General features: G+C 31.5%; 1 protein-coding gene across 2 annotated transcripts in view; it reads right to left on the bottom strand.

The window, feature by feature from the left end:
- Positions 1–27,119, bottom strand: part of LOC143193395 (potassium voltage-gated channel subfamily KQT member 1) — a 107,471-nt gene extending 80,352 nt beyond the window's left edge. For both annotated transcript variants that reach the window (XM_076399591.1, XM_076399592.1), the window contains exons 1-2: positions 26,795–27,119; positions 15,424–15,560 (exon numbers count right to left, since the gene is read on the bottom strand). In XM_076399591.1, coding sequence (XP_076255706.1) covers positions 15,424–15,560; positions 26,795–26,998 — 341 coding nt within the window. In that variant the 5' untranslated portion in view covers positions 26,999–27,119. The remainder of the gene's footprint in view (positions 1–15,423; positions 15,561–26,794) is intronic.
- Positions 27,120–27,327: the final 208 nt, after the last annotated feature.

Here is a 27,327-nt window from a genome sequence, read left to right as displayed (position 1 = left end):
ACTTAGATAGGTTACAACAATTTTTTAGCAGGACAATGTTCTTCAACATATCTCAAAAACAGTAAGAAAATATTAATATATATTCAATTTCCGAAAAAAATAAACATAATTATGTAGTTGTGGAACTGATATTTTCATATTTTCAGTGAATTTCGATACGAAAAACAACCAAAAAACTTTAATACAGGCATTCATCATCACAACTACCACACAATTTTCAATTTCTAGCCAGCTGTGCGCTTTTTCCTTTCATAAAGTCAAAAAAAACCAAGTCATGAAGAAAATGATTCACTTTAGATGGTAACACTGAATATATATTACTAGAAATATGCAATGAACGTACTAAGAAAAACCGAAATTAGTTCTTCCCCTACCTGCAAAACCAATATAATAGCAAGCATATAAATATTAGTAAATATAAAAATTATACATGTAAAATAAAATAATTAGTATGATCTTTAGTTCATTTTTTAATGACTGACTTTTTCAGATTTCCCTAGCGGTAAGCATATATTGTTATAAGATGGGATTATTGGTTTATTGTTTCCTTTTTGAGAAAAACAACCGCGGATAGTCATCGTTTGCTTGCATAGATTTACGGAGTGTATGTAATATCAGAACAAGGGAAACGTGGCTTTCGAGACAATACAGATATGGTGATTTCAACATTCAAGACAAAGAACTTCCTGGTAAGTTTGAGTGGAGGGAAATGCGGAAAACTGTTTTTTGATGCAGATCTAACATAAAATCAAAAACAATTGACAGAAAAGTGATTTTGCATCATGACAATGTACCCTCTCATGCACAAAAAGCAGTCAAATAAGTGTCGAAACCACTTGGATGGGAAGTTTTATAGAACCCGCCGTATTCTCCTGACCAGAATCCATTCGACTAGTATCTTTTAGTATAGATGGGACACGTGTTTACAGAGCAGCTCTTGCACAATGTGTAAAAGGTGTAAAATCACACAATCATATAGCTGTCTGAGACAATAGTGAAGAAACCTCACGAAAATTACAACAGGCAAGTGACAATATAAATAAATGAACACAGGCTTGCAAAATAAGAGTTCATGAAAGCAAATCTGTATATTTGCAGTTCACCTTTAAACAGACCGTACAAGCACCAATAACATTAAATAACACTATCATTCCATATAGCAACAACGCTAAATATCTCGGAATGAATCTCGATGCAAAACTTCGCTGGAAGGAACTGGAATTGAAATATGGGAAAATGTACTGGCTAATTGGAAGAAAGTCACAATTATGAGTACATAATTAATTGGTATAATATAAGCAAATATTGTAACCTATATGGACATACGGAGTTCAATTATGAGGATGTTCTGCAAAAAGTAACATTAATAAAATACATCGAGACCTTCAGATACCCACAGTCAGTCAAGAATTCAAGAGAATTGCAAGGGGGCATGAGGAAAGACTCCATTCTCATACGAATATTGAAATATTGCAACTTTTAAATACCATCCTAACAGGACACAGACTCAAATGAATCAAACCATCTGATCTTGTGTAGTGTTGTGCAGTGAGGTACATATATTAAAAAATTCAGCAGTTACATGTATAAACATTATTTCACCTCCTAGTTATATACCTAGATTTAAGTTAGAATAAAGACAAATTGTAGGTTAAACGGAAACGACTAGTAACAATGTATTAACTAAATAATAATAAAAATATAATTAACTAAATAATAATAATAATGTAGAATCATAATACCAATATTTTGAATAAATACATTTTAACTATCATTTGTAAATAACGCGGTTTCTTTAACGAAATATTGGAAAGGAATTACAGATACACCTAGTACATGCCTCATTACCAGAACACCCCCTTAATTAATTAATGATTGATGAAATAATACCAAATTATAATGATAATGGATTGTAAATAATTCAACTGTGATGACACGAACCCAAAATAATAGCCCTACAGTTGTAGGAATAGTCGAAATTAATAAAACATCCGCGTTTAACGATTTTGTCGGTTAGCATTACTACAATGTATCCATTTTATGGCGAACATTACCAATAGTAAGCCGATATTAAAACGCATTGTCCTGATAGTTGGCTGTATTTTGTCGCCACCTTTACATCGTTAACTGGAAAGAGAGAGAGAAAGACCTTCGAATGAGATTGAACCGTTTTATTTCTTTTGGGGAATGGTTAATGTTTAATCGATAGGCCGTCAACGCTGGAATATGGAAAAGGTATAATTAAATTATGAACAGAAATAATATCTCAGGGATATTCGATATTAGACGCATTGCGTAAGTTTACTTATTCATTTGTTAAACTACTAGCATCGTTAACACTTGAATGTTATCTAATAACTATAGTAATACAAATATTAGGAAAACTGTAATTAGTATAAAAAAATTGTTGGTTTTTTATAATAAAGTTTCTCCATTTTGTTATACAATTAATTATGTAACTATTTATTAATTCAGAATAATTAATCAGTAGAAATCCTGGGCATCAGCCCTATTTATGTCGAAACAATGAAGTTAGTACCAAAATACCTAAATAAAAAAGACCCTGGACAGTTTATTTATGTACTTATAATTATTTCAACAAAACAGCATTTCAGGTCATCAACTCCGTCGAACATATTGCCAAATTTCATTTCATTTTATTGTCAGTGTTGGTGTTGGTCTCCACCGTTGTCATATATTATAGTAAATACAATAAAACAACTCTAACCTACAAACTATTGTGGCCGTTTAATTAACTGTAGTTTAAGTCCTTCTATTCATAGGCCTTAGATGTACTATAAGTTAAAAATAAATTACATTTTATAACGTTCTTTTTGTTTTATTATATTTTTACATTAGTATTTTATCAAAGTCAAGATAAAAGAAAACTTAAATTTGGTGCGACAACGTTGCATTATAAATTTTGATGAAGTGCATTTGGCTGTTTTATTGGAAAGACTTTATTATGAGACACGTATCCAAACAAAAATCTGCTGCCATTATTGTAACCTTTACTTTAAGATAAACTTATACGAAACTTCTAATTTTGTCCCTTTCCACTAATACTTAATAAACGTTAATCAAAAACATTCGATCTAACTTTTGTTTGTAAACACCATTATGTGCCACATCCCTCTGAATCGTATTCTAAGAATGAACAGATTTCAGAGGAAAAAAAAACAAGATGTAGTTTATGATGGTGATTGATGCTAGTTCATTTAAACGTGTACATTTATTAAGAATATATAAGAAATGTATGTTTCGAGTATTCTATTTGTAGTGAGTAAAATAGTTATATATAAATATATAAAAAAGTTATATATAAACATAGTTACAAGAAAAGAATCCAGACATACAAGGTTCATTTAAAGCTCATAGGTGGTGTAAACACAAACAATGTTAATGAAGCCAGCTTGTACTGTTGCGATAGTCGCGGGTTGGAATCCTGCTGGGGCATGGTCGTGAATGTGTATTTGCTTATCACATTTTTTGTCAATGTCCGACAAGGAAAATGATCCCAGTCATGCCAGTAACCAGGCTGAGTAAGACCGGATGTCTTCTGGGATGATTTCTAAGTTGGTAACTCGACAGTAGGTAGGCTTAATGCCGAAGGACGTGGTTCGGAGCCCACGTTAAACTGTAGGTTCAGTCCAGATAAACCCCTAGTTGGTAAAAGCAGGCTTTAAAATATATTTAAAAAAAGTTTATAAACTGGTGCTGTTATTATTCGAAATATTAAAATGTGTGAAACATACTATGTCTGTTAATTTTGCTTTGTTTAATTTATAATGTTATAAGTTACTTAATAAATGTTAGTAAATTTAAGCAACATAAGTTAAGTTTGATTTTATTTTGAGTTACGTTTTGCAACATTCATTTTTATTAATTGTTTTAAAATATTAATAAATGTAATTGCATGAATGGCATATGGGCCACTAAACAATAAGAACAGTCCTATATATTACATTAAATAATAAAAACAATCCTATATATTACATCTTGTTTGATTCCCTATATCATTGAATGAACAGTCATATCGAAAAATGGAGCTACCACAAATAACAAGTCGACATAGTGGTCATTTTTTACTGATAACAGTATTTACTGCATTTTTACAGAAGCGTAAATGAATACTAGTTTGGATTGATGCCACATAGTTCCAATAAATAGAATTTTGATGATGAATTCAAAAAATTATTGTGAATATTCGGATATATAATGTTGTTATATGATATAAAAAGAAAAATTATCACTATTCTAAACTCTTCAAGCACTTTTTGACGTTTCATCGCTATAACTTGACATTACAACGGAAATGTAAAACAGGAGGCATTTATTCCATTACAATAAGTTCCCTAGGAAGGGTTGGGGTATAACATGTCGAGAATATATATGTATCTCCTCCTTTTGATCAAACTGAAAGATCAATAACTATACCTCACCTGTATTTACATAAAAGTTTTTGTAGTTCGGGAAATGTTAGCACAAAACAATTTCTATCGGTACCTCCAACCGTTCGTTCTGAACTAGGTGTGTGGAGATTAAAATTAAATTAAACAGTAATTCCAACTCGGCAAGTTGTAATTTTACTGGAACCGTCATCTTGCAGTTTCAACTACCAGATAAGTAAACCAAGTTTTTTAAATATATTTAGTTTATCAAAAGATAGTTGATTCTATATATATATATATATATATATATATATATATATATATATATGTTATTTTTTTAACATTGTTCCACAAAATAACTTTATACAATTATTATGGGATTATGTTCAATAGTAGTTGGAATCAACAAATTTCTTTCTTCAAGAAAATTAAACAAAAATAAACCAGATAAATGTACTAACCATCAAATTTGACAGTTTACTAATAAACAGAAGGAATGAAACCATACCAATAAAAGCGAATACTAGAACCTCAGTTATTATCGCAGATCAATGAATGATTTCCTAACGATGGAATCAGTTAAGCAGATAAATATACTTCATAAAAATACTTTTAAAATTTGATTGACAAAAGTTATTTTGTAAGACGACGCCCTGGTGAACAATTCCACACCAACTGCCTTGTAAAGAAGGTTAGACACATAGAACACTTGGTTAGTGTCATGTTGTGGTCTGTTGCCTCAGCTAAAGGCAGAGGATGCTTGTACATTGTAGAAGGAATGAAACCAGACCAACACAAGCGAATATTAGAACCTCGGTTATTACCGCAGATCAATGAATGGTTCCCTAACGATGACAACTGCATTTTTAGGCATTCGACATCGCGCTACAAAGCCAGAAGTGTTAACGCATATTTGGAGAAATAAAAAATATTCTTTTGCCATGGCCATGGAACTCAGCAGACATGAATGCCATATAAAACCTGTGGGAAACAGCAGTTAATTGAAATCAGAGAATGGCTTCATAACTCCAGGATGATGAGAAAATATGAATTGAGAGCATGCCCCGAAGATTTATTGCAGCAAAGGATAGCATAATAAATATTAAAATTAACTCTATTATTTCTTAATAATATTAAAATTACTGGAACGAAGATTATAAAACTGTTTGTATATTTTTTTATAGTTTTTATGATCCTAGTAGATTATGGATACAAATAAAAAATATATAAAAAAACCCCAACTATTCCTTTGTTACAAAAATCCAATAAAACTGGAAAATTAAATAATCTCAACATTATCTCTGTTAATTTCATTTCATTCACTTTAAATTGACCCAAGTTCTCTAAATTGAAGTAATTTAACAGTTTCGAAATAAGTATACAATCCATAATTAACTAATTTCCAAATGTTACAAATTTAATTGTCAGAATATTCGTCAAAATTGATCCGCTTTACCGGAAGTAATAGTATCCAACAGAAATTTTATTATACTCTGTTTCCGAATTCCAAGTTATGACACGACTGGAAAACTTTAATGGAGTTTTATTACCGGATTTCTCAAATATCGAAATCAAATTTCGCCTAAAACTGTAAAGCTTACATATTAATTGGTCCAAATAAATTTTATGTCGTGCCATAAATTTCATATGCATTTCATATCTGGTTATATTATAGTTCAATTCGTAACGCATTTTGTTGATATCGTTCTGACGTGCTTCTATAACGACTTATTTTAGGTCACATATCGTTTTACTCTGAATCATTTCAATTCAGAGCAATTTTAGGTATTTTATTTATTGTTAAATTATTACATTTCCATTTTCATTATATTTAATTAGTACAAAACTTTAGAGGAAATTGCGATGAAAGAACATTCGAGGTTTTTCTTAATCAACCGAGTTTTGAACATCATAAAAATCAGATGTTGAAACACTCAATTACATAGATAAGATTTTCGTACTCTACCAGTTTATGAAAAAACGTATTGAATTTGTAAAGCATGTGATTATAGTTTTGATTGATTTTTGCTCTGGTTTCAATTGCCTCTCATTTTGGGCAGCTTTTAAACATGTACCTCTAAACATTATTAAACTTCATCAACAGCATCTTACGACGGCTCTATTATTACGTGCGAGTGCCGAAGAATTCGTCAAATTCGTTCAAATTTGAGACCAGAGATAGTATTCTCCAAAGAGGATCTCCACTGATTTTTAACATAGTAGTAGATTTTGTGAGGTTTTTATAAACATGCATAGCTATTCTAATATTCTTCATGATAAAGTTCGCATTACAAAGTAATAAGGCTTGGAAATTAATGAAAAGATCATTGACAACTGACGGATAGCCGCCCACTGTAAATGTCAACTGAATCAAATCAAAGCAATTACAAGGTTATTTTTTCTTAAAACACAGATAAACCATGTACCATTTAAGCAAAACATAAATCGTTCCGAATATATATAGACTTATATAGACCGTTCTATAGACTCGAAATTTCATCTGTAATTCGATATTTTAGACCTTTTAATTTTGGGTCATTTATGTTTTTTAAAAACAGTTTGAGTGATAATGTAAAGGAACTAGGCAGGTTTTCCGCTTGTTTTTAATTGAATTTAACTGAATTTATCATCTTTGCTAATATTTAGCAACAGAAATAATTACTATGAATTGCAACGTATTTTATGTTTCTTCTTGGGCTGCATTTACGAGATGTGATATCTTAACATCTCCGAGGGACATTAGAACTTCATAAGATTTCATTTGTGAAGTCGTGTCGCTCACAATCACTACCTTTTTCTTATGTTTTCATAATTTTCACTGTGGTTTGTGCCGCCCAACCTCAGTTTCATCAAATGCTGAATTTATTCACAGAGTGTTTCAGTTTTCTCTTTTTAATTCCTACTTTTTATTTATATGATTTCTTATTTATTTATTTATTCTTTTATAGTTATTTATTTTGTTCTCCTCTGTTTTATTATTTATTCGTATCTTGGTATCTTTCACATAATTCTTAAATTACGGCAAATTAAGAATGGTGTGAGGTCGTTGGGTTTTTCCCTTATACGCATAGCACGTTCATCATAGCTGGAGCTGAAGAACCGAATGAACGATGGCAAGAGTATTGCTTATTTATTATTTTTGATTGTAGCTGAATCTTAGCGAGGCCTACTATCCCTAATGGCTTAATTTCATTGCACGTCCATTATTGTTAATATTAGGACATAAGCTGGTACGTACGCATTATCTTTTTAATTACGTTTCAAACCGTGTGCACATGTTACACTTTATACTAGCATAGTTAATCAGTGCTATCAGCTATAGTTACTGTTTCTTATCTATTACGATTGTTTGTCAATGTTTTTTATCAGGTCATTTGAAAAGTCCCGGGTCTACCATAGTAAAACACATTTTTTTCGGTCATCACCTCTTCATTCGACGAAAATTTCTACCCAGCGAGCATTCTTTTGAGATTTAAAGACAGGAAATAATCGCTGGGGGCCAGATCTGGAGAATACGCTGGATGAGGAAGCAATTCGAAGCCCAATTCATAGATTTTTGCCATCGTTTTTATTGACTTGTGACACGCTGCAATGTCTTGGTGAAGCATCACATTTTTTTTTCAAGTATAGCTGTTTTTTTGGCGATTTCGTGCTTCAAACGTCCAACAACTTTATGTAATAGTCGCTGTTGATGGTCCTTCCTTTTTCAAGGTAGTCAATGAAAATTATTCTTGGGCATCCCAAAATACAGACGCCCTAACCTTGCCAGCCGACTGTTGCGTTTTCCCACGTTTTGGGGCGGGTTCATCGTGTGTAGCCCACTCAAATGACTCTCCATTGAACTTCATAGTGAAATGGTGGAGCCATGTTTCATCCATTGTCATATATCGACGCAAAAATTAGGTTTTATTACGCTTGATCATCTTCAAACACTGCTCCGAATCATCAACTCGTCGTTGCTTTTGGTCAAAAGTGAGCTTGCGCGGCACCCACTTTGCACAGAGCATTCTCATACCCAAATATTCGTGAATGATATGACGTACACGTTCAGTTGATATCTTTAGAGTGTCTGCTATTTCATTCAATTTACGGTTATTCAAAATTATTTTGTGTATTTTTGAATGTTTTCGGTAACAACCACTTTTGGGCATCCAATGCATTCACCGTTTTCGGTGCTCATTTCACCACGTCTAAACTTAGCATACCAATCCTTGATGGTTGATTTTCCTGCCAAATTTTTGCTTCAAGTGTATTTTTTCCCTTCAAAAAGCAATATTTTATCAAATATATATATATAAATATATATATATATATATATATATATATATAAAATATAAAAAATATATATATAAAAATATATATACATATAGCTATCGATAATATTATTTATCAGCACTATGATCCATAAGCATAATTAATTACCCCTATTTTCAGTTGTCGGTATATTAACTGTCAATACCGTTATCAATAGTACCTGACTTTAGATCCATAGGTTTGATTGATCCTTGTTATATATTCGTGCATATTTTTAATTATTGACAATTGGTTGCTCGAATATGTTTTCAGAACTGTCACCCGACCATCTCGACAACAAGATCTGGCACGCTTAGAACGTGTAAGTAGTTGCTATATCATTTATTGGTTTCTATTGATCTCTTGATCTTTTGATTTATTTAAAACGTTAAATCTCTTTAACATTATTTCATTAAAAATATATTTAATTTACATGGGATTAAAATTATCCCTACACATAATTTAATGAATACATTTACCAACTGTTAACAATTAAAAAATACATAAAGGTTCTTTATGAAAATCTCAATTAACAAAACAAAGGAAGTAAATTTTGATATATAATTACACCAACGACCCTTACAATTTTAAATAATTTCGACATGACATTAAGCTTCTTCATCACGTAAAAGTCAGCGAAGAATAACAAATTAGAATAAATATTATTCCATTATGCTCTTTTGATGTCAACACACATAAACACCCAACGAAGTCACAGAGAAAAACGACCACAGAACAAAACCATTAATACTTTCTCCGCTTTAGTGTTCGCGTTATAAAATCAACCGTCATGTCATCATATTATATTTATATTCCTGTTTCACGTATGACGTATGAAACAAAACATTGGCGTTGGTACGAAAGCGCTCACAGTTTATTCAATATTTATTAGAGAGGATTAAATGGACGCGGGAACTGCATATCCGTTCCTGATCTCAATACTAAATTTATGGAATTGAAATATATTATATATATGCATAAATAAATTAAAATAAATATTTATAGAACTTAATTAACACGGCTGAAGGCCTAGTTTTGGGGAATAAAATGATAATATTCCTATTAAAACATTTTTTTGTTATTCTAATTTCGCAAAATAATTTTGAGATATATAAATATTTTGTTGAGTTGGTATTTATAAAGTTTTCAAAATTATAGTCGGATATATATTTTCATATTCTTCTCTTTTGTTAGTTCTATAGTTTTTCACATCATAACCTTAACAATAAAAGTCTTCAGCAATTAAAACATGTCGGGAACTATGAACTGCAATTAATATTCAACATAAACGCAACTTTTTCCTATTTTCAAAATTTGTTGATTTCACCAAAAAAAGAAGAATCAAATACAAGCTAGTATAAGTAAATCAGTAAATAGCCCTGCATGGAGATACAGCCACGTATCTTGGCCAGAGCCTTGATGTTCAACTCAGGTGGAAGCCACATGTTAAGAAAACAATTGAAGTACTCAAGCCAAAACACAAAAGATTATACTGATCATTGGATTATCAGTATAAAATAAACTTTATCAACAAGTTCTGAAGCCAGTGTGAACTTATGGTGTTAAAATTGCAAAAAAAGTTGTACGAGATATTGTTGATGCTCCTGGTACATTCGTAATGACAATCTGCAATAAGGACGTGAAGATAGAAACTGTCGGTAACGTTATGGAGGACCAAACCATCAGCAACCAACAAATCAACGTTGAGGTTCTCCAGCTCCTAAATTATGTTGACGTAGTCCGAAGAATAAAAAGAACAAAACCATTTCATCTATTTCGTTGAAGTTGTAAGTAAAACCCAGGGCACATTAGAAACAGTGATACTGCTGTTAAGCCCAAGGTGTCTATCGTATAATAAATACTTCCTAATTTTAAAACCGTAGCAAATTGAGAGAACAACAAATAACTCATTACTGTTAGTTTACTAGATTGCTATAATAAATAATAAAACATTCTAGACCATATCCTTTAAATTTGATTTCTTGTGGTTTTCACCATTTAAATTACCGCCAAGATTATTCAAAATTATATGAAAAAGTTTCAAAATAAAAGCGAATGGTATGCGAGTTTGTAACAAATTTTGACAAAAACAATACTCTAATCCCGTCCCACCCTCCGTATTGGTCAGACATGGGCCCGTGTAATATTTATCTGCTGTCAAAAAATAATCACGACAGTGTGTCGCCTTCAGTGCTTAGATCAAATCGACGACTACTTTGAAAGAGTTAACACTAACGTAAATGAACTATTAAAGTACTTTCTAAAAATACAAATACTCGTATGACAAAAAATTAAACAAAGGTAGCCAAAAAATCATGAAAATCGATAGATAAATTAACTATTGCAGTATATAATTTCAGTGAACTGGTACCAATAGATAATATTAAAAGAAAATAACTTCAAAGTAGCATTTTAATAGTTATAATTTGTTTTGCCTTTTTAACTAAATTTTTTTCATTTTAGTGTAGATTATGGAATGATATACGTATTAACATTGATTTATTATATACAGCCAGAGAACCGCGAGAGGTTATACTGTTCAGCAATACACTCAAATAATCTTCACGTATGATTTTTTTTTCAAACTTTTATCATATACATTCTTACCAACTATATATATATATATTTATATATATATATATATATATATATATATATATAAACATAACAATACTCAGATAGCCTCTAAAGTAAAACACAGTAAGTTCAAACAAATATTGAAACATTTTTTATAATCCCATTCATTTCTCGCTTTCGACGCCAGATCTTGGCTGGTATTTCATTTCTGCGAATTTTCAACAGATAGCGAGCGGCAGTTTTGTTTGTGTTTTGTCTAGCTATGTTTGCCCCGTATACGTTATGAACCGTATACTCTTCGCGTTATAGATTCGCAGTTGCTTCTCTCGTCTAGGGGACTGGTGACATTATCGTTTGAATTATTTCACGACAATATAATTTATATCCATTATAAAATAAGTACCTATATTTGAATATGTATGTTATTTGAATTAAGAGCAAATATGTTAGATACTTCTTATATGATCTATGTTGGACAAAAGACAAACATAAAACACATACAATTTAACGAAATTTACAACCTAGAATTGGTTATTAGATAGCTTACAGATTCCGCAAAATATATAAAACGTCTTAAGCGTAATTTCATTTCTCACTTTCGCCGCCAGATCTTGGCTGGTATTTCATTTCTGAAAATATTCAACAGATAGCGAGCGGCAGTTTTGTTTGTGTTTTGTCTAGCTATGTTTGCCCCGTATACGTTATGAACCACCTACTCGTCACGTTATAGATTCGCATTTGCTTTTCTCATCTAAGGTGCTTATTTCGCCATGCTATATCCTGGGGGGAACTGGTGAAATTATCATTTGAATTATTTCACAATATAATTTATATCCATTATAAATTAAGTACCCACATTTGAATATGTATGTTATTTGAATTATCAGGAAATATATTAGATACTTCTTATATGACCTATATTGGACAAAAGACAAGCATAAAACATATATAATTTAAGGAAGTTTACAAACTAGAATTGATTATTAAATAGTTTACAGATTCCGCAAAATATATAAATCGTCTTAAGTAATTTGATATTTTTAATAGAGTTTTCTATTGTGAGTCATTTATATTTTATGGGAAAATTAAATAACGTTTAGAAATTAACACGCTGAATTGTCACGTCTACTTTATGTGAGATGTGATACCCTTGCTGACACCCAGCAAGAGTTCGGGCAGTATTTGCCAGATATAATATGTTATGTCCAAGGAATGTTATAACTTGTCTGAGTACCTTTTTTATTCTATCGATTTTAATGTTTTGTGATACCCAATGAAAGTTTCATCAAATGACGAGTTTGTGAAGGTAGTATTCCAGTTTTCTCTTTTTAATTTAATTCCATTCTGTTTACTTCATTTATTATTTTAGTGATTTTATTCCATTATTTATTTGTATCTTTCTCATAATTCTTAAACTACTGTATATTATAGATAATAGTTTTATGGTTATAACTACCAATAGAAATTATAACTATTGTTTAAGCCAAAAACTAATCGTAAAATGACCAAAGTAACTGCTGTGTAATTATAATTTATTAATAAGTAACAAGAATAGTAAAAAGTAATATAAATAAAGGCCGCTAAAAGTGGTTCCTGCTTGCTCTTGCACATCGTTCATTGAAGGCCACAGGTACGAAACATCAAAGTGAGCGTCACAAGTGTTGAAGCATCTGTCCATGAATGCGGTCAAATTTTCCGGATTTGGATGAAATTTTACATCAATATAACCATGAATGTATTGAATATATTCTACACACTGACTTAGTGCATATCGATTTCAATTTCATTTCTTACTAATATTTTTGCATATTGAACTTCGGTTCGTTATTATTACAGTTATTGTAGTATTTATATATTGATAAATAATTACATATGGTTTCATATCTTCTGTTTCCTTTTCAAAATTATTTTGAAATGAAAGATATTTATAAAAAGTTCTTCATGTTAAGGTTTTTATAATATCGGCGACAAAAAATACATGAAATCCCCTTTACTTGCGTCTCAACAAAAATATAGGTTAATATGTGTGAATTCAATGTAAAATAAGGTATCTATTCTATTTATATCAAATTCTTTATATATATATATATATATATATATATATATATATATATATATATATTATTTATTTATTTATTCTAAACAACAGTCGAAAAAATTCTTACATAACTATTTCGTAGCACACTTTGTCGTTATTATTTCGATATGATTCATTTTTCTGGCTCAATGACTGTTCCTGGCTGGCATTATTTCTGTCGGTTAGTTGCAGATAACAGTTTTGTTTGTGTTGTGCCTGGCTTTGTTGCCCCGAATACGCTATAACCCATCTAGGCGTTGCTTTGTAAATTCGTATTCCCTTTTCTTGCTCAAGGTGCTCAATAGTAAATCACGGTGGAAACACACGACATTCTGAATTGTTGATGTTGTCGCAAATAATAGATTTGTTTCAAGATATATGCGCGCGTATGCATATGAATATTTTAATAGATATGAAACTTTGATATAGGAAAATCAGGATTGTTCATGTTTATATTCGGATATATCATTAAATTAATTAAAATTTGCATTATTTTATCCATAAATCAATAATTGTGTCAAGTTATTATCGTGAAATTAATTATTATAATCTGCTAGGAGAAAAAATATAGTTAGTCATGAGAAACAATTGTTTTTATGACACAATATTAGACGAGGATAAAAATAAATAGTAAAAGGATGGAGAAATATCTAAATTGTCGGCATATGTCGACTGAAGACACATATAAAAAATGTTGCATGGAATTGTTCCAAATTGTTGACCAATTTATTTATCAATGAGGCTTTATTATTTTTCATAGCTACTGTATTATCATACAATATAGATTACTTCAGATAAAATTAAACTAATATTACACTTTCTGTATTTATAATGCTTAAGAATTTTAAACAATAAGGTCACTTCCCATTAATTTTACAAAGAGATAAAATTGTCTATTCTCATATAAAATCACATCGTTCGAATGAAGAAGAATTGTTCTATAGCTTTATGTCGTGGAGCCAATAAATAACCGCCTATCCACTGAGGAAGCATTTAACCTCTTCATTGACTTCATTGTCAAAAAAAGAAAATTTGCCAAACTGAGTTTGAAAAGGCCGCATTTTCACAAGTCATTGAATTATTTTGGTCCCTCTTGTTCACCACAACATTTTTCCTGTAAATTTTTCATTATGACAAAGTACACATATAATTTAACGGTATACTTCTTTGAAGTATATTCCTTTAACGAAAAGTATGATTCCACAGAACAATCTCGTTCACACGAATCGTAGCACATACTGTGCACAAATTTTGATAATACAATTTAATGATGGTTCCTCCAGTCTCCAAATATAGGGCTCCAGCAACATAACCGTTAAGCCCCATCAACTATCGAGAGCCCTTATTAGAAAATTAATCAAGTTAAAAGCAATATGTTGGCTTTTGCGAATAATTAATCTGAACCAAAACACTAATGAAAACTGATTTTTGTCGTTTAATTTTATATAAATTTTCACATATCGACCTTCTTCTTATATATCATGTCTTATAAAAAGTTGGGCCTCCAAGACATACCACTACATTAAAAAAACACGCCTATAACTTTACCTCATAGTTGGGGTGAAAAAGTTCTTCGATAATATAATCATTGGACGTACTATAAGGTTAAAACAAATTATATCTGATAACATTATTTTTGTTTCATTGTTTTATTTACATTAACATTTTATAATGTCACAGTCAAAATAAACCAAATGTCTGATTTAATGCAACAACATAAATTTAGATTTATTTATATTTATTATTAGATTTGTGCATTGGCTGTTTTATTGTATGGACTTTTCTAACAATTGGCCAGCCTCACCTTCAACATCAAAATCAGCATTAGTGTGACAACAACTGACATTAGTGCTCTCATCTTCATAAACTACCCATAATTTTCAATGAAAAATAGAAATTACTTTTTCCTAAATATTTTTTCCAAATTTTTTTTATATGGAAAGTAAATATATTTAATACCGAATTTTTTAATATAAAAATAGATCCATACCAATCAGTACTTGTGATTAATTTGATATCACAGACGCCCGTTGATTGAAACGCAATGTTATATCAATAGTAAACCATGACGTAATGAGCAATTACCCCGCATCTTCCTCAAACGGCGTCTCGTCATGGCTCCGCTGTAAATCCTCGCTGCAATTAGTGTCCCTTGTCTCCGGCCTAGCCACGTTGTTGAATGGACTCTTAAGAACGCTCAGAACCAAATCGTCACCGAATGTCTGAACAAGTAGGAACAGATATTGATTATATTACGTCGCCCGTTATAGTTCACCTTAAAATATGCAGAGTATTTTGGGCTTCGCGTCTGGATCTAAGAGGGACGCGGTGGTTGTGTTTCGGGGGTCGTGGTGCAATTAGGGAGAGACTGAAGAAGGTTTATGCTAACAGAGAGTTGTTTCGATGCCATTATACTTTAAGTTTTGTTAAAAATAATGTAGGGTTTCGATAAACATTCAGATTGTGTTATAGAAACATGAAAGTTGTATAATTATAGAATAAACAACATTTCGTTCAAAAATTATATATATCTCATTCTATAAAATGTCTATATTTTAATTAAATCTGAAATATACTTCTTTATTTAAGAAGTCTAATTTATACTTTTAAAGTAATACACAGCAATTCAAAATATTTTTAATGATAATGAATATTCATAAAACTAGTCAATAAGTGGGTAATATAGGTTTTAAGTGGTGTAAAGATAACCGACAAAGGGGTCTAACAGAACTTGCAGAGATTGCTTTTAAAAGAATACAATTTTTAAAAACATACAACAAAATGAAGGAAGAATTATTATATCAAATTTTATATTTAGATGAGACTTGGATATTTTAGAATGGTATGACAAGATGATAATAAATATAGTGTATACAAAAGTTGATGGATGGTAAACATTGGAATTAATAGCAATTAGGTTTTGTTAGTAATAACATTTATTAATAATTCATTACAGACAGTTCTTCATGCTGGAAATAGGAATGGTTTAATTCCTGGTGCAGAGTTAGTATTTTCCTATAAGTCCAAGGGTGACTACCATGGAGAAATGAACCATAACTTGTTCTTGCATTGGTTTGAAAATCAGTTTTAAAAGAACATGCACCATATCATAGTACACTGGTGGAGAAGGTGCCAATAGAGGCATCAACAAAGGCTACAATTAAGGAATAGCTTAAAGTACATAAAATAAGTTTTGAACAAACCAAGTTAAAGAATGAACTATTTCAAATTGTTACTCGATAAATATAAATGAAATGTTTAATTGCATTTTATGCAATTTACTTTTTTAGAAATAAACTTGAGAAAAGATACATGGTAGATCAGATTGTTGAACGTTATGGCCACAGAGTATTACATCTTCGTCTCTATCACTGTATATTAAATCCAATTGAGTTGATATGGGGTATTGCAAAGAATTATTATAATAGACATTCAGGTCGAAGGAGATATTGAAACCAGAACTATTTGGATTTATGGAAAGAAGCATCATCGAAAATAACACCTTCGATTTGGATGAGTTTTTGATCAGCTTAGTCATTCATTTGAATAGTGTTTCTAAAAGTGACAGTGATTGAATAAAACATTATGTTGGTCTATGACTCAATGCTGACAATTACCAAGACAGGGTGACGAAAGAGGAATCAACTAAAAGTCAATATATAATTAATATAATTTAACTGTAGGATATTGTATTATAATGTGTAAAAGCTTTATGACCATGTGTGTTATTCTTCAGAATAAACATGAATGTTTAGTTAAAATGGATGAAGAGAGAAATAATACTAACTGTTTGGTAGATATGGTATATGTATTAAGGATAATGCAGTGATTAAATGAAGTTATACCAAGAAAGATGTATACATGTACTAACAGAACAGACTGAGGAGAAATACAATAACATCAAAATGTCTTTAAAAGGAAACATTGCATCGAAGGGAACAAGAAGTAACCATAAAGGGATTTACCTTTGCTCTCTAATGAAATTAAAATATATTACTCAGATATACAATTGTTAATTAAGTGGTGTAGGCCTTCGGGGGATACCACTACATAGAAAAAACGCGCCTATCTATACTAGCGTTGAAAAAAGTTCAATGTAAATGTAATAAAACAACCTAACTTATAAATTATTGTGGCTCTACTATTAATTATAGTATTAAACTCTTCAATAGTATAAGCATTAGATGTACTATAATGTTAAGGTAAATTATAATACATACCAGTTTTGTTACATTATTTTATTTAGTTTAGAATTTTGTTCTAAGTCAAAGTCAAAATTGCGACGTTTTGACAGATCACGTGGGTTCACTGCTATTTTGAATTGACTATAGTTTCTTTGTCTAAGCAATATTATATTCGATGGAGGAACAAAGGACACGGACGCGATAATAAAAATGTCATCGTCCATTTTCTCACTCTACTGACCTTGTCATTTTCGAACGTAGAAATTGCCTCTCTCGATATGCCGAGCGCATTTCGTAAAAAAAAATCTTTACGGCATGAATCGCGTGCCGGGGGTAGCGGCATACATTTTTAATTCTTTAATAAGTCTGTCTGTAGCAAAACGTCGGATCCATATGAAATGCGGCACGCATAACGAGACGCATTTTCCGAATAAAATATGATAAAATATGCCGGAAGTTTTACTTAAAAATTCCGACTCTGTTATGAATTTATTAGGTCGTCACGAAGAAACAATCTGCCACGGATTAATTTTCTTTTTCGCTTCTGTAATTAGTAGCGTGGTTGTTCGATATCTTATGAATTTACTGAATATATAATCTTTGATAAAGAAAATCTGCATTTTTATGGTCAACTAGCGGCTTCGTACTATATATCACTTGATAATGAAAAATCAGATAATCCAAGATCGCCAATTAACCATGTCTATACATTCTTAAATATTGAGTTATGCATCACTCAATAATAAACCCCTTTTTGACAAGTCACCTTCAGCCACAATTTTTTGTTTCATTGTATTAAGTACATGAACTAGTGATAACTCGGTGGTTGAAATTAGACCATAGTTTATTGACTTAGTCAAGCTTCTGTCATAATTGAAAATATTAAAAACATGTAACTTGTTTTGACAACATTTGCAATATAAGATCAGAAATATATATAATACATAATATTATTTACTTTAATTTTATTCAACTTAGAAATGTCAATTAAAGAAATGTATTTACAATCATTAAATGAACTATTGACTTTTAGAAACTTAGTTGTATAAAGTAAATAATTTAAATAATTTATGAAAGGTTCAAGGAATAAAATGTTATGGTAGTTACATATTTTATTATACTAATGGTTGAATAGCTTAAAATTTATGGACAGTTTGAAATATTTACCAATTTACTGTTAATAATTCATAATTTCTTCCTATATGTTAAATCTATACAAATTATGTAGTTAGATTAATTCCTATAAATATTTCTTAATGAATCATTTAGTATTCATATAATCTTTATTTTTTTATCCACATTCTTCAACTAAAGTATGTTTCGACTGTTGAAGAACTTGTGAAACGTACTTTCGGCAACTGAAAATTAGTAACAAGTCAATAGGAAGGTTTAATGCGTCATACAAATTGTATAACTTAGAGATTTTTGATATTAGTGTGACATAAGCCTAATAAAATTATCAATATTAATCATATTAATATTAAGAAATTATTTGCATTCAAACAAATATGATTTGTATGTGCTATTTTGGCATTTTCACGATATTTGCCTAATTTATTACCAATGTTGTATCTTTAGATTGGAAAATGAAAACAGTTTGGCCACAGATTTGACGACTTTCTTTGGAGTATTGTTAAAGATGTCTCTAGAGAGGACATGGATTTTGTGACAATATTAAATAATTGTTATTGTTTTCAAAATGCTGGAAAGCTTTAACATACGCCACATCACCTAAAATATTGACCAACGAAATCACTCTGTGTCCCAGAACATTAGAATTTAACAGCTACGAAACTTCCAAGAAATCAATACTAAACTATATTGATTAAAATAATACTTAGGAAATTTTATTCAAATATCAACTTTTACAGTTTTACCGAGAACGAAAAAGTTCCGTATGATAAGTGTTATAACATAAATTAAGTGGAAATAAAAGTTTCCAGGAAATTTACTATACTAGAAAATAGCGTACATAAAATTTCAACTGACGTAATTTTTATTGTACATAAACCCTGTTTCATTTTCATGCTTAATTAGTTGTTAATTAGAAACGTTCGTGATAATAACTTATACGTTGTTCATTTATTTGCAGTAAGAATTAATTTGAATTAATTTAAATTCGTTACAGCAACGCATACAGTGTTTTGCAACGATGTTTATATTTCTAGAAAATGTATGGAAGAACTATTTTAGATAGTTGTTTTTAATATTTAGCGGGTTTTTGGAGAGAATGTTTATTTTCAGTTTTTTCTGTGCATTTAAACTACGAGCTTTTCAATGGGTTGAAGCATAGTCATTGAATATCATATGCACATAAGAGAAATGGTCACTATATTAGATCCATGGACTTAATGCCAAGGTACGATCAAAATTGCGTTTTCGACATTCATTTTTTTTGCTTTCCAATTTTTAATAATGTGTTTTCGAATCCCAACTAAAACTTTTAGAAATTTATATCGACGCTGCTATGTCATGGACGAATTATGGGTTGGGTTTAATCTACATATAGTAGTGATGTTTTGCCAACAACAAAGAAAGGTATGGAGGATCAAAGTTCGAAAACAAGGAATTGCAAGAATCATTGAACGAAAACTCAGCTCCAACTCTCGAAGAACTTTCAGACAACACACAGATTTAAAAGCTGAAAAAGTACTTAGATTTTACAAAGAGGATCGAAATATTTTTACTGTAAGAAATGCTCACTGTATTGGTTAGGTGGTCTTTTTAACTGTAGATAACTTCTCAGAAGTATCCATGTTAGAGTCCATCTTAAATGCGTCATTGGACCTAACCACTTAGCAACAAAATGCTAACATTCATGGATGGAAGCGATTACAAAATCCTTTATAAAGGAAATCAACGTTAAGAAGTAGTACAACGATTGTAAAGACTATAAATTGGGTGATTGGATGAATGTGATATGGTGCGATGAATCAGAGTTTACATTGCGTCCTACAGACATTGGAGTTTATGCATGGAAAGCCCTTAAAGCCAAAAATGGAACAGGTCTCATTATGATTTGGGTGACAGTATCGTAGCATTCAAATGATCTTCTCAATCACTGGTTGGATTAATGTTTATCGATATTTCGACTCAATCATGAAGATCCTACTGAGCATATTGCTGCCGAACATTGTCATATTAACAGGTCAATTAAAAAATCCCCGGTCTACCATATTAAAACACATTTTTTGGTAAAATTAGTTTTTTTTATTCAACAAAATTCTCTTCAAGAGTGATACACTGTTTATAGCAACCCTCCAACTATTCGATACCATTTTTGTAGTACGATGCTTTGCTTACCAGCTTAGTACTTTGCTTCAAAATAGTCCTCAGTTTGGGCGATCACCTTTTATTCAACAAAAAGTTCTTTCCAGCGAGCATTTTTGTGAGATCTGAAAACAGGGAATAGTCGCTGGTGGAATACGGTGGATGAGAAAGCAATTTGATGCCCAATTCATGGATTTTTGCCATCGTTTTCACTGACTTGTGACACGGTGCATTGTCTTGGTGAAGCAGCACGTTCTTTTTCTTCAAATGCGGTCGTTTTTCGGCGATTTCGTCTTTCAAACGGTCCAATAACGCTATTGTTGCATTTTCCCACTCTCTGAAGCGCGTTCATCCCGTGCAGTCCACTCGAATGACTGTCGATTGGACTTTGGAGTGAAATGATGGAGCCATATTTCATCCATTATCACCTATCGATGCAAAAACTAGGGTTTATTACGCTTTATCATCTTCAAACATTGCTCCGAATCATCAACTCATTGTTGTTTTTGGTCAAAAGTGAGCTCGCGCGGCACCCACTTTGCACAGAGCTTTCTCATACTAAAATATTCGAGAATGATATGATGTACAGGTTCAGTTGATATCTTTAGAGGGTCTCCTATTTTACTCAATTTCAATTTACGGTCATTCAAAATCATTTTGTGGATTTTGTGGTGCATTCACCATCTTCGGTACTCATTTCACCACGTCTAAACTTAGCATACCGATCCTTGGTAATTAATGTTGCTGGAGAAGAGTCCAGAAACTCGATATCAAGACAAATTGTTGCCTCAACGGTATTTTTCCCTTCGAAAAGCAATATTTTTTCAACACGCGAAATTCCTTTTTATCTATTTTTTTCAAAATAACAGAAGTTGCTTCACTCAAAATGCTATAATTCACACTAACTGTCTTTTGAACCATCTTTTGAAGGTTAAGGCTAACTAAAAAACATATGGATTTAATTCTAGTAGCGCCACCTATGTGTCAAGCCAGGGACTTTTCAATTGACCTGCTACTAGATGATAATTTCGATTTACCCATACACAGTCAAAAAGGTTGGGTCTCAAAAAGAATATCAGAAAAAATCTAAAACTATTCAAAAAAGAATATAATTGAATATTAGTCTCTAGTCATGTCTAGTCTAGTAAGAAGTCAGGAATATCCTGTAAAAGGTTTCAATACAAACAAAAACACGAATACGCTACCACCAAGTTAACAGGTAAAAGAAACAAATACAAAACAATTTTAAAAATAATTACTAAAATTTAATTTGTAGCCGAGCTAGTAGAAAGCGAACACGTTTACAGCGAATCATTTTCTAGAATATGTTCGCTATGACAAATGGTTCGATATTTAAATACCAGCATAACGAAAACAAAACATAAAAGGTTTCTCTCACCAAAAAAAAACCTATTTCCCCCGTCGCTCATTATTATTATAAAAGGGAGAATGAAAACAATTTCCTGTTATTCCAGCGTGGCCTTCGCCAAATATAAAGTAGATCAATTAACAGAACTTAATATTTATCTTGCTGAACTTTTGTTCGGTTTTACGTTGCTAAACAATGCTCGATAAACGTTCAATACCATATAAAAAATACATCGGCTGAGGGGTTTTACATCTACTTTTTTTTTAACAAACATCAATTTATTCATGAGCACAGGTCCATCCAATGGGATTTAGTTTGGTACCATCTGTCTAGTATATGTAATCAAAGTTTGAAGTTAGTCGGGGAATATGTTTCCTTTAGAAATTCTCCTCGTCAGGCTAGGCCTCATCACGCATAAAACTTTAATAGCTTTTTACTAAAAACTAAACTAGAAAAAGACGATGGACACCAATTCCTAAAAAAGCTAGTACATCGACTTTATTAGAGTTTTGTATACTTTTTGAATATATATATATATATATATATATATATATATATTCAAATTCAAGTAATGAAACTATACGTCATATAGTTTCATTACTTCAAATAATGAAAAATTCAGGCTGTGAGTACCTATACAAACTGTAGCACTTCAAAACTAATTTGACCGTTTCAGTTCCAAAAAAGTTGGTGAATATATCAGAGAGGACTGACATATTCTATCTCAAGCTATCTCCATGAAACAGACATAAGCCATAAAATAGTTTTCAACCATTTATATAACATAGGATACGAGAAGCAGGTCGATATTTGGGTGTCACTTAAATTAAGTGAGAAAAATGTAATAGCCTGCTTGTTTGCGTGCCCATTAAAATGAAAATGAGCACTATCCAAAAACAAATATATTGGTTAATGTTGTTTACCAATAAAAGGCTCTCAATTGTCTATTTTACCAACCAGCATCCTTTTCAATTCTTGCACCAATTTAATTTCATAAGAGTGAATGTTTTCAGAGTATGTGGGGCCTTGATCAAAAGCGATCAAAATCTGTTTGTGATGACGCTTTTTCTGACTACACAAAATTTAGCTTTTTCGTCTCAAATACTATGAAGCTACTTTCATTTGTGAACCATTACTGAAAGGAAACGAAACCGAACAATTCTTGAAACAAAAAGGGAATGATAAACTCTTCGAAATTGATTTTTAGTACAATTAGACTGCGAATAAAGTAGATTATTGAAATAAAACGGCTAAAATTAAACAATATAGTATTGTTTTCAAGTTTTGATACAACTTCAGTATATTTCGGGCTCTTCTCCGTGCGACGTGCGAAGTGTTTTAATACCTGCCAATCTCTCGTAATGGTGAAAAGTCAACTTCAATCAATTTCTATAGCGATAGAATTATTGTTTTCTCATAAAAATGGCAAAAGAGCATCAATCGAATCGGCCAATATATAATTCATCAGTATTTCAAATCAATATAAATAAATTTTCTTTAAAAAATATGAAAATGTCATAATATTACAATGCTTTTTTGCCAACTTATTATATCCCATGGTATTAAATTGATGATAAATATATTATTGGTTACACCAATTTTGCTATACTTTCATTATTTTCACTAATATTTAAACTACCTTAGTTCAAAATATAATGTCGTGAATGACGTCGAACATATTGCCAATTACTTTTTTTTAAAAACGTAAAATTTTTTTTAAATCCGGTGGAGTTTTTTCGTTCTCATTTTATTCTAGTAAAAAAGAAATAAAATTCTGTCTGATGCATCGGTACATGTAACCCAATCAGTATATAAACCTCTATTTAGGGTCGGTGGTTGATGAACCATGTTGCCGAATATCTCAAAAATTCATGAAAACATTGCTAATAATAATTAAAGTTTATAAACCGGCAGACGTTGTAAACCAGATGTGAAATTTAATACAGCAATATTCGATGTGGTGACGTCATAAATTTTGATGGCCTGCATCGGCCGTTTTATTTTATTTTGGATATAGAAAAAAAACCTAACACCAACACGCCAGTTTGGGTTTATTAACAAGCACTTAACAATTGACCAGGTCCACCGAATAACAGATGTTATTGAAAAATCCTACGAAAGCAAAAAAAGTATTCTCAGCTATATTCTTTGATGTAGCACAAGCCTTCGATAAGGTTTGGCATGAAGGCCTTGTTCATAAACTCCAGAAAATGCTACCAAAACAACACACCGAACTATTAAAATCATACATTAAAACCAGAATGTTTAGAGTGGTACACCTGCTTTAACGAAGTGTACTTCGTAAACGAAGTGTACTGGGACCAATGCTTTATCGACTGTAGACTTGTGATATACCACAAATTGAGAATGTTACGATGGCTACATTTGCTGATGATACTGCGGTTTTAGCTGTCGGATACAATACAAACAGGCAAGTGACAATATAAATAATTGGATGCAAGCTCATAAAATAAGAATTAATGAAAGTAAATCTATACATGTGCAGTTCACTTATAAACAGACCGTACAAGCACCAATAACATTAAATAATACTATCATTCCATATAGCAACAACGCTAAATATCTCGGAATGAATTTAGATGCAAAACTTCGCTGGAAGGCACAAATAAAGAAGAAAAGAATAAAACTGGAATTGGAATATAGAAAAATGTACTGGCTAATTGGAAGAAAATCGTAATTATCAGTACATAATAAATTGCTATTAAATAAGCAAATACTGAAACCTATATGGACATACGGAGTTCAATTATTGGGATGTTCTGGAAAGAGTAACGTAAATAAAATACAAATTTTTCAGATCCTAAGTCCTGAGAGGTATTGTGTGTGCACCAAAATACTATAGGATTGATTATCTACATCGAGACCTTCAGATACATACAGTCAGTCAAGAAATCAAGATAATTGCAAGAGGGCATGAGGAAAGACTCCATTCTCATGAGAATATTGAAATATTGCAGCTTTTGGATACCACCAGAACAGGACATAGACGCAAAAGAATAAAACCATCTGATCTTGTGTAGTGTCGCGTAATGGGGTGCATTTAATGAAAAAATACAGCAGTGACATGTATAAAGATTATTTCACCAGAGGCTGAGATAGGGCCGATGGGTCCTCCTAGTTATATACCTAGATTTAAGTTACCATAAAGACAAACTGTAGGTTAGACGGAAACGACTAGTAATAATATAATAATTAAATAAAAAAAATTGTTGATATATATTCAGATATTAGTCCTAATTTGGTTTCATAATGAGTTAAAATATATATAGACTATATTATCTGAAGAACTAACGATTAATTGTTATTATCGAGAGTACCACCTATATTTTAAACTCAGACTTTATCACACGATATGCTGACGCATTCAATTTTAGCAAAATGTAAAAGCATCATCGTAACTGTAATCTAGTAGCTCCAAATAGAAACAAATGAATCGACTGATGCCGGATGGGATTTTCGAAGTAGATATTGACAAATTGATCGTTAATTATCCATGGAAATGTAACGCCATCGGCAACCGCATGAAGCCGCACTCAGTTTCATTTAAACGTCAATTCGTTCATCGCATTTCAAAATAATTATAGCGAATAGGGACAACAATTAGTAAAATATAGAAGTCGGCGCTGTACCGGATTATATCGTTTAACATAGCCGGGAAGGTTTAGTTCCAAATCATAAAATACACGATGATATTAGTAACGTTACGTTTGTAATCAATTCTGATAATCATATGATTAATTGATTTCTTGTTTTCCATGATAGTATTTAATTTAAATCGTTACAATTTATATACCTTAATCAGAATTTGTTATTGTGTATAATTCGGTCTAATTTATTGGGAACACAATAGAGTTATATCTTTGTATATTTTATTGAAAATATTATCCATCACTAGTCACTAGTTTTTCCGGTGTTGGCGGAATACAGTTGGGATGTCGGAAGGATGCTTAATATTTTGAGACTATATTCAGTATGAAATGCAGATCGGAACAGTGCCCTGTCTCAGGTAAGGGTTTCCATGTAACAGGTGCTTGCATGTATTTCATCATTATAAAGTGAATCAACCTAACTTAATTGTTAAAATCAATGATTTTAACTTTCTTCTGCATAAAATAACATTGTATATAATTGCTATTGGTATCAATTTAATGCTATTGCATTACTCAATATATACTGACCATAAGCATTATAATTACCAAGTGCATTTTCTACCATCATTACTTTTGGTATTTTATTTAAAAAAAACTGCTATATATATATATATATATATATATATATATAAATTATACTTTATAACGTTATTTATTATCTTAATTAAATTCGTATTTTATTATGTCCGTGTCAACTTTAATTTGATTCGGCAACATTGCGATGTTGTGGTATCAACACACACTGACTGTTTTATTGGATATCCTTTAAAATTAAATACCTTGTATTATTTTTCAGTATTTAACGGTATTAACTCATGTCCCTTGAACATAAAAACATTATTACAGAGATTTTTAAAAATAGCAATTGAATCTTGACCGTTTCACGCGATCTTTCATGTTATAAACCTTCCTCAGTCGTATAAAAACGATTTGAATGGTGCGAAATAAAGGGAATGACCTACACTGTGCTGTCCGTCGTCGCTCTTCGATTTCGTCCCCCTCAAGAAGGACGCCCTCCGATCACCACCGAACTCGCCGGCGTCCAGTAGGTTGCCGTGCGACCGATCCAGTTCCATCGGAACCAGACTGAGGCGCCTCGACGTGCGGTACAAGTTTTCTTGCTCGGAGCGATTCATTACTCTGGGTACCATCACCAAAGACAACATTGGCGATGCGACGGGTAGCAGCGTTCAATTGGCGACCGAATAACGCTGTGGTGGTGGCGGCGGGGGTGTTGTGACGCGATCAGCGGCATTCTTGCGACGACTGGTTGTATAGCACGTGGGCGGACATGGTGTCGGAGTTGTGGGGTCAAAGGGTAACTAGAAATTAAGTTTCGTCATGTACCTAATACTAAAGATAACACAAGTTTACAGGTTTTGGACATGAGCAGCCACAAGCTGTTTATCATGAATCCAAATCAGCAGCCCGTTCTTTTAAATTGGTTCTAGTTTTTGAAATATACACGAAATTCGTTATTTCACTGTTTATATAA

This window comes from Rhynchophorus ferrugineus, unplaced genomic scaffold (genome assembly GCF_030347505.1).
Source record: "Rhynchophorus ferrugineus isolate W39M unplaced genomic scaffold, kcgeb_rfMv2 rfM3, whole genome shotgun sequence".
Classification (NCBI taxonomy): Eukaryota; Metazoa; Arthropoda; class Insecta; order Coleoptera; family Curculionidae; genus Rhynchophorus; species Rhynchophorus ferrugineus.
The sequence above is the reverse complement of the archived record's forward strand: the minus strand, read 5'-3'. Positions and strand labels throughout refer to the sequence as shown.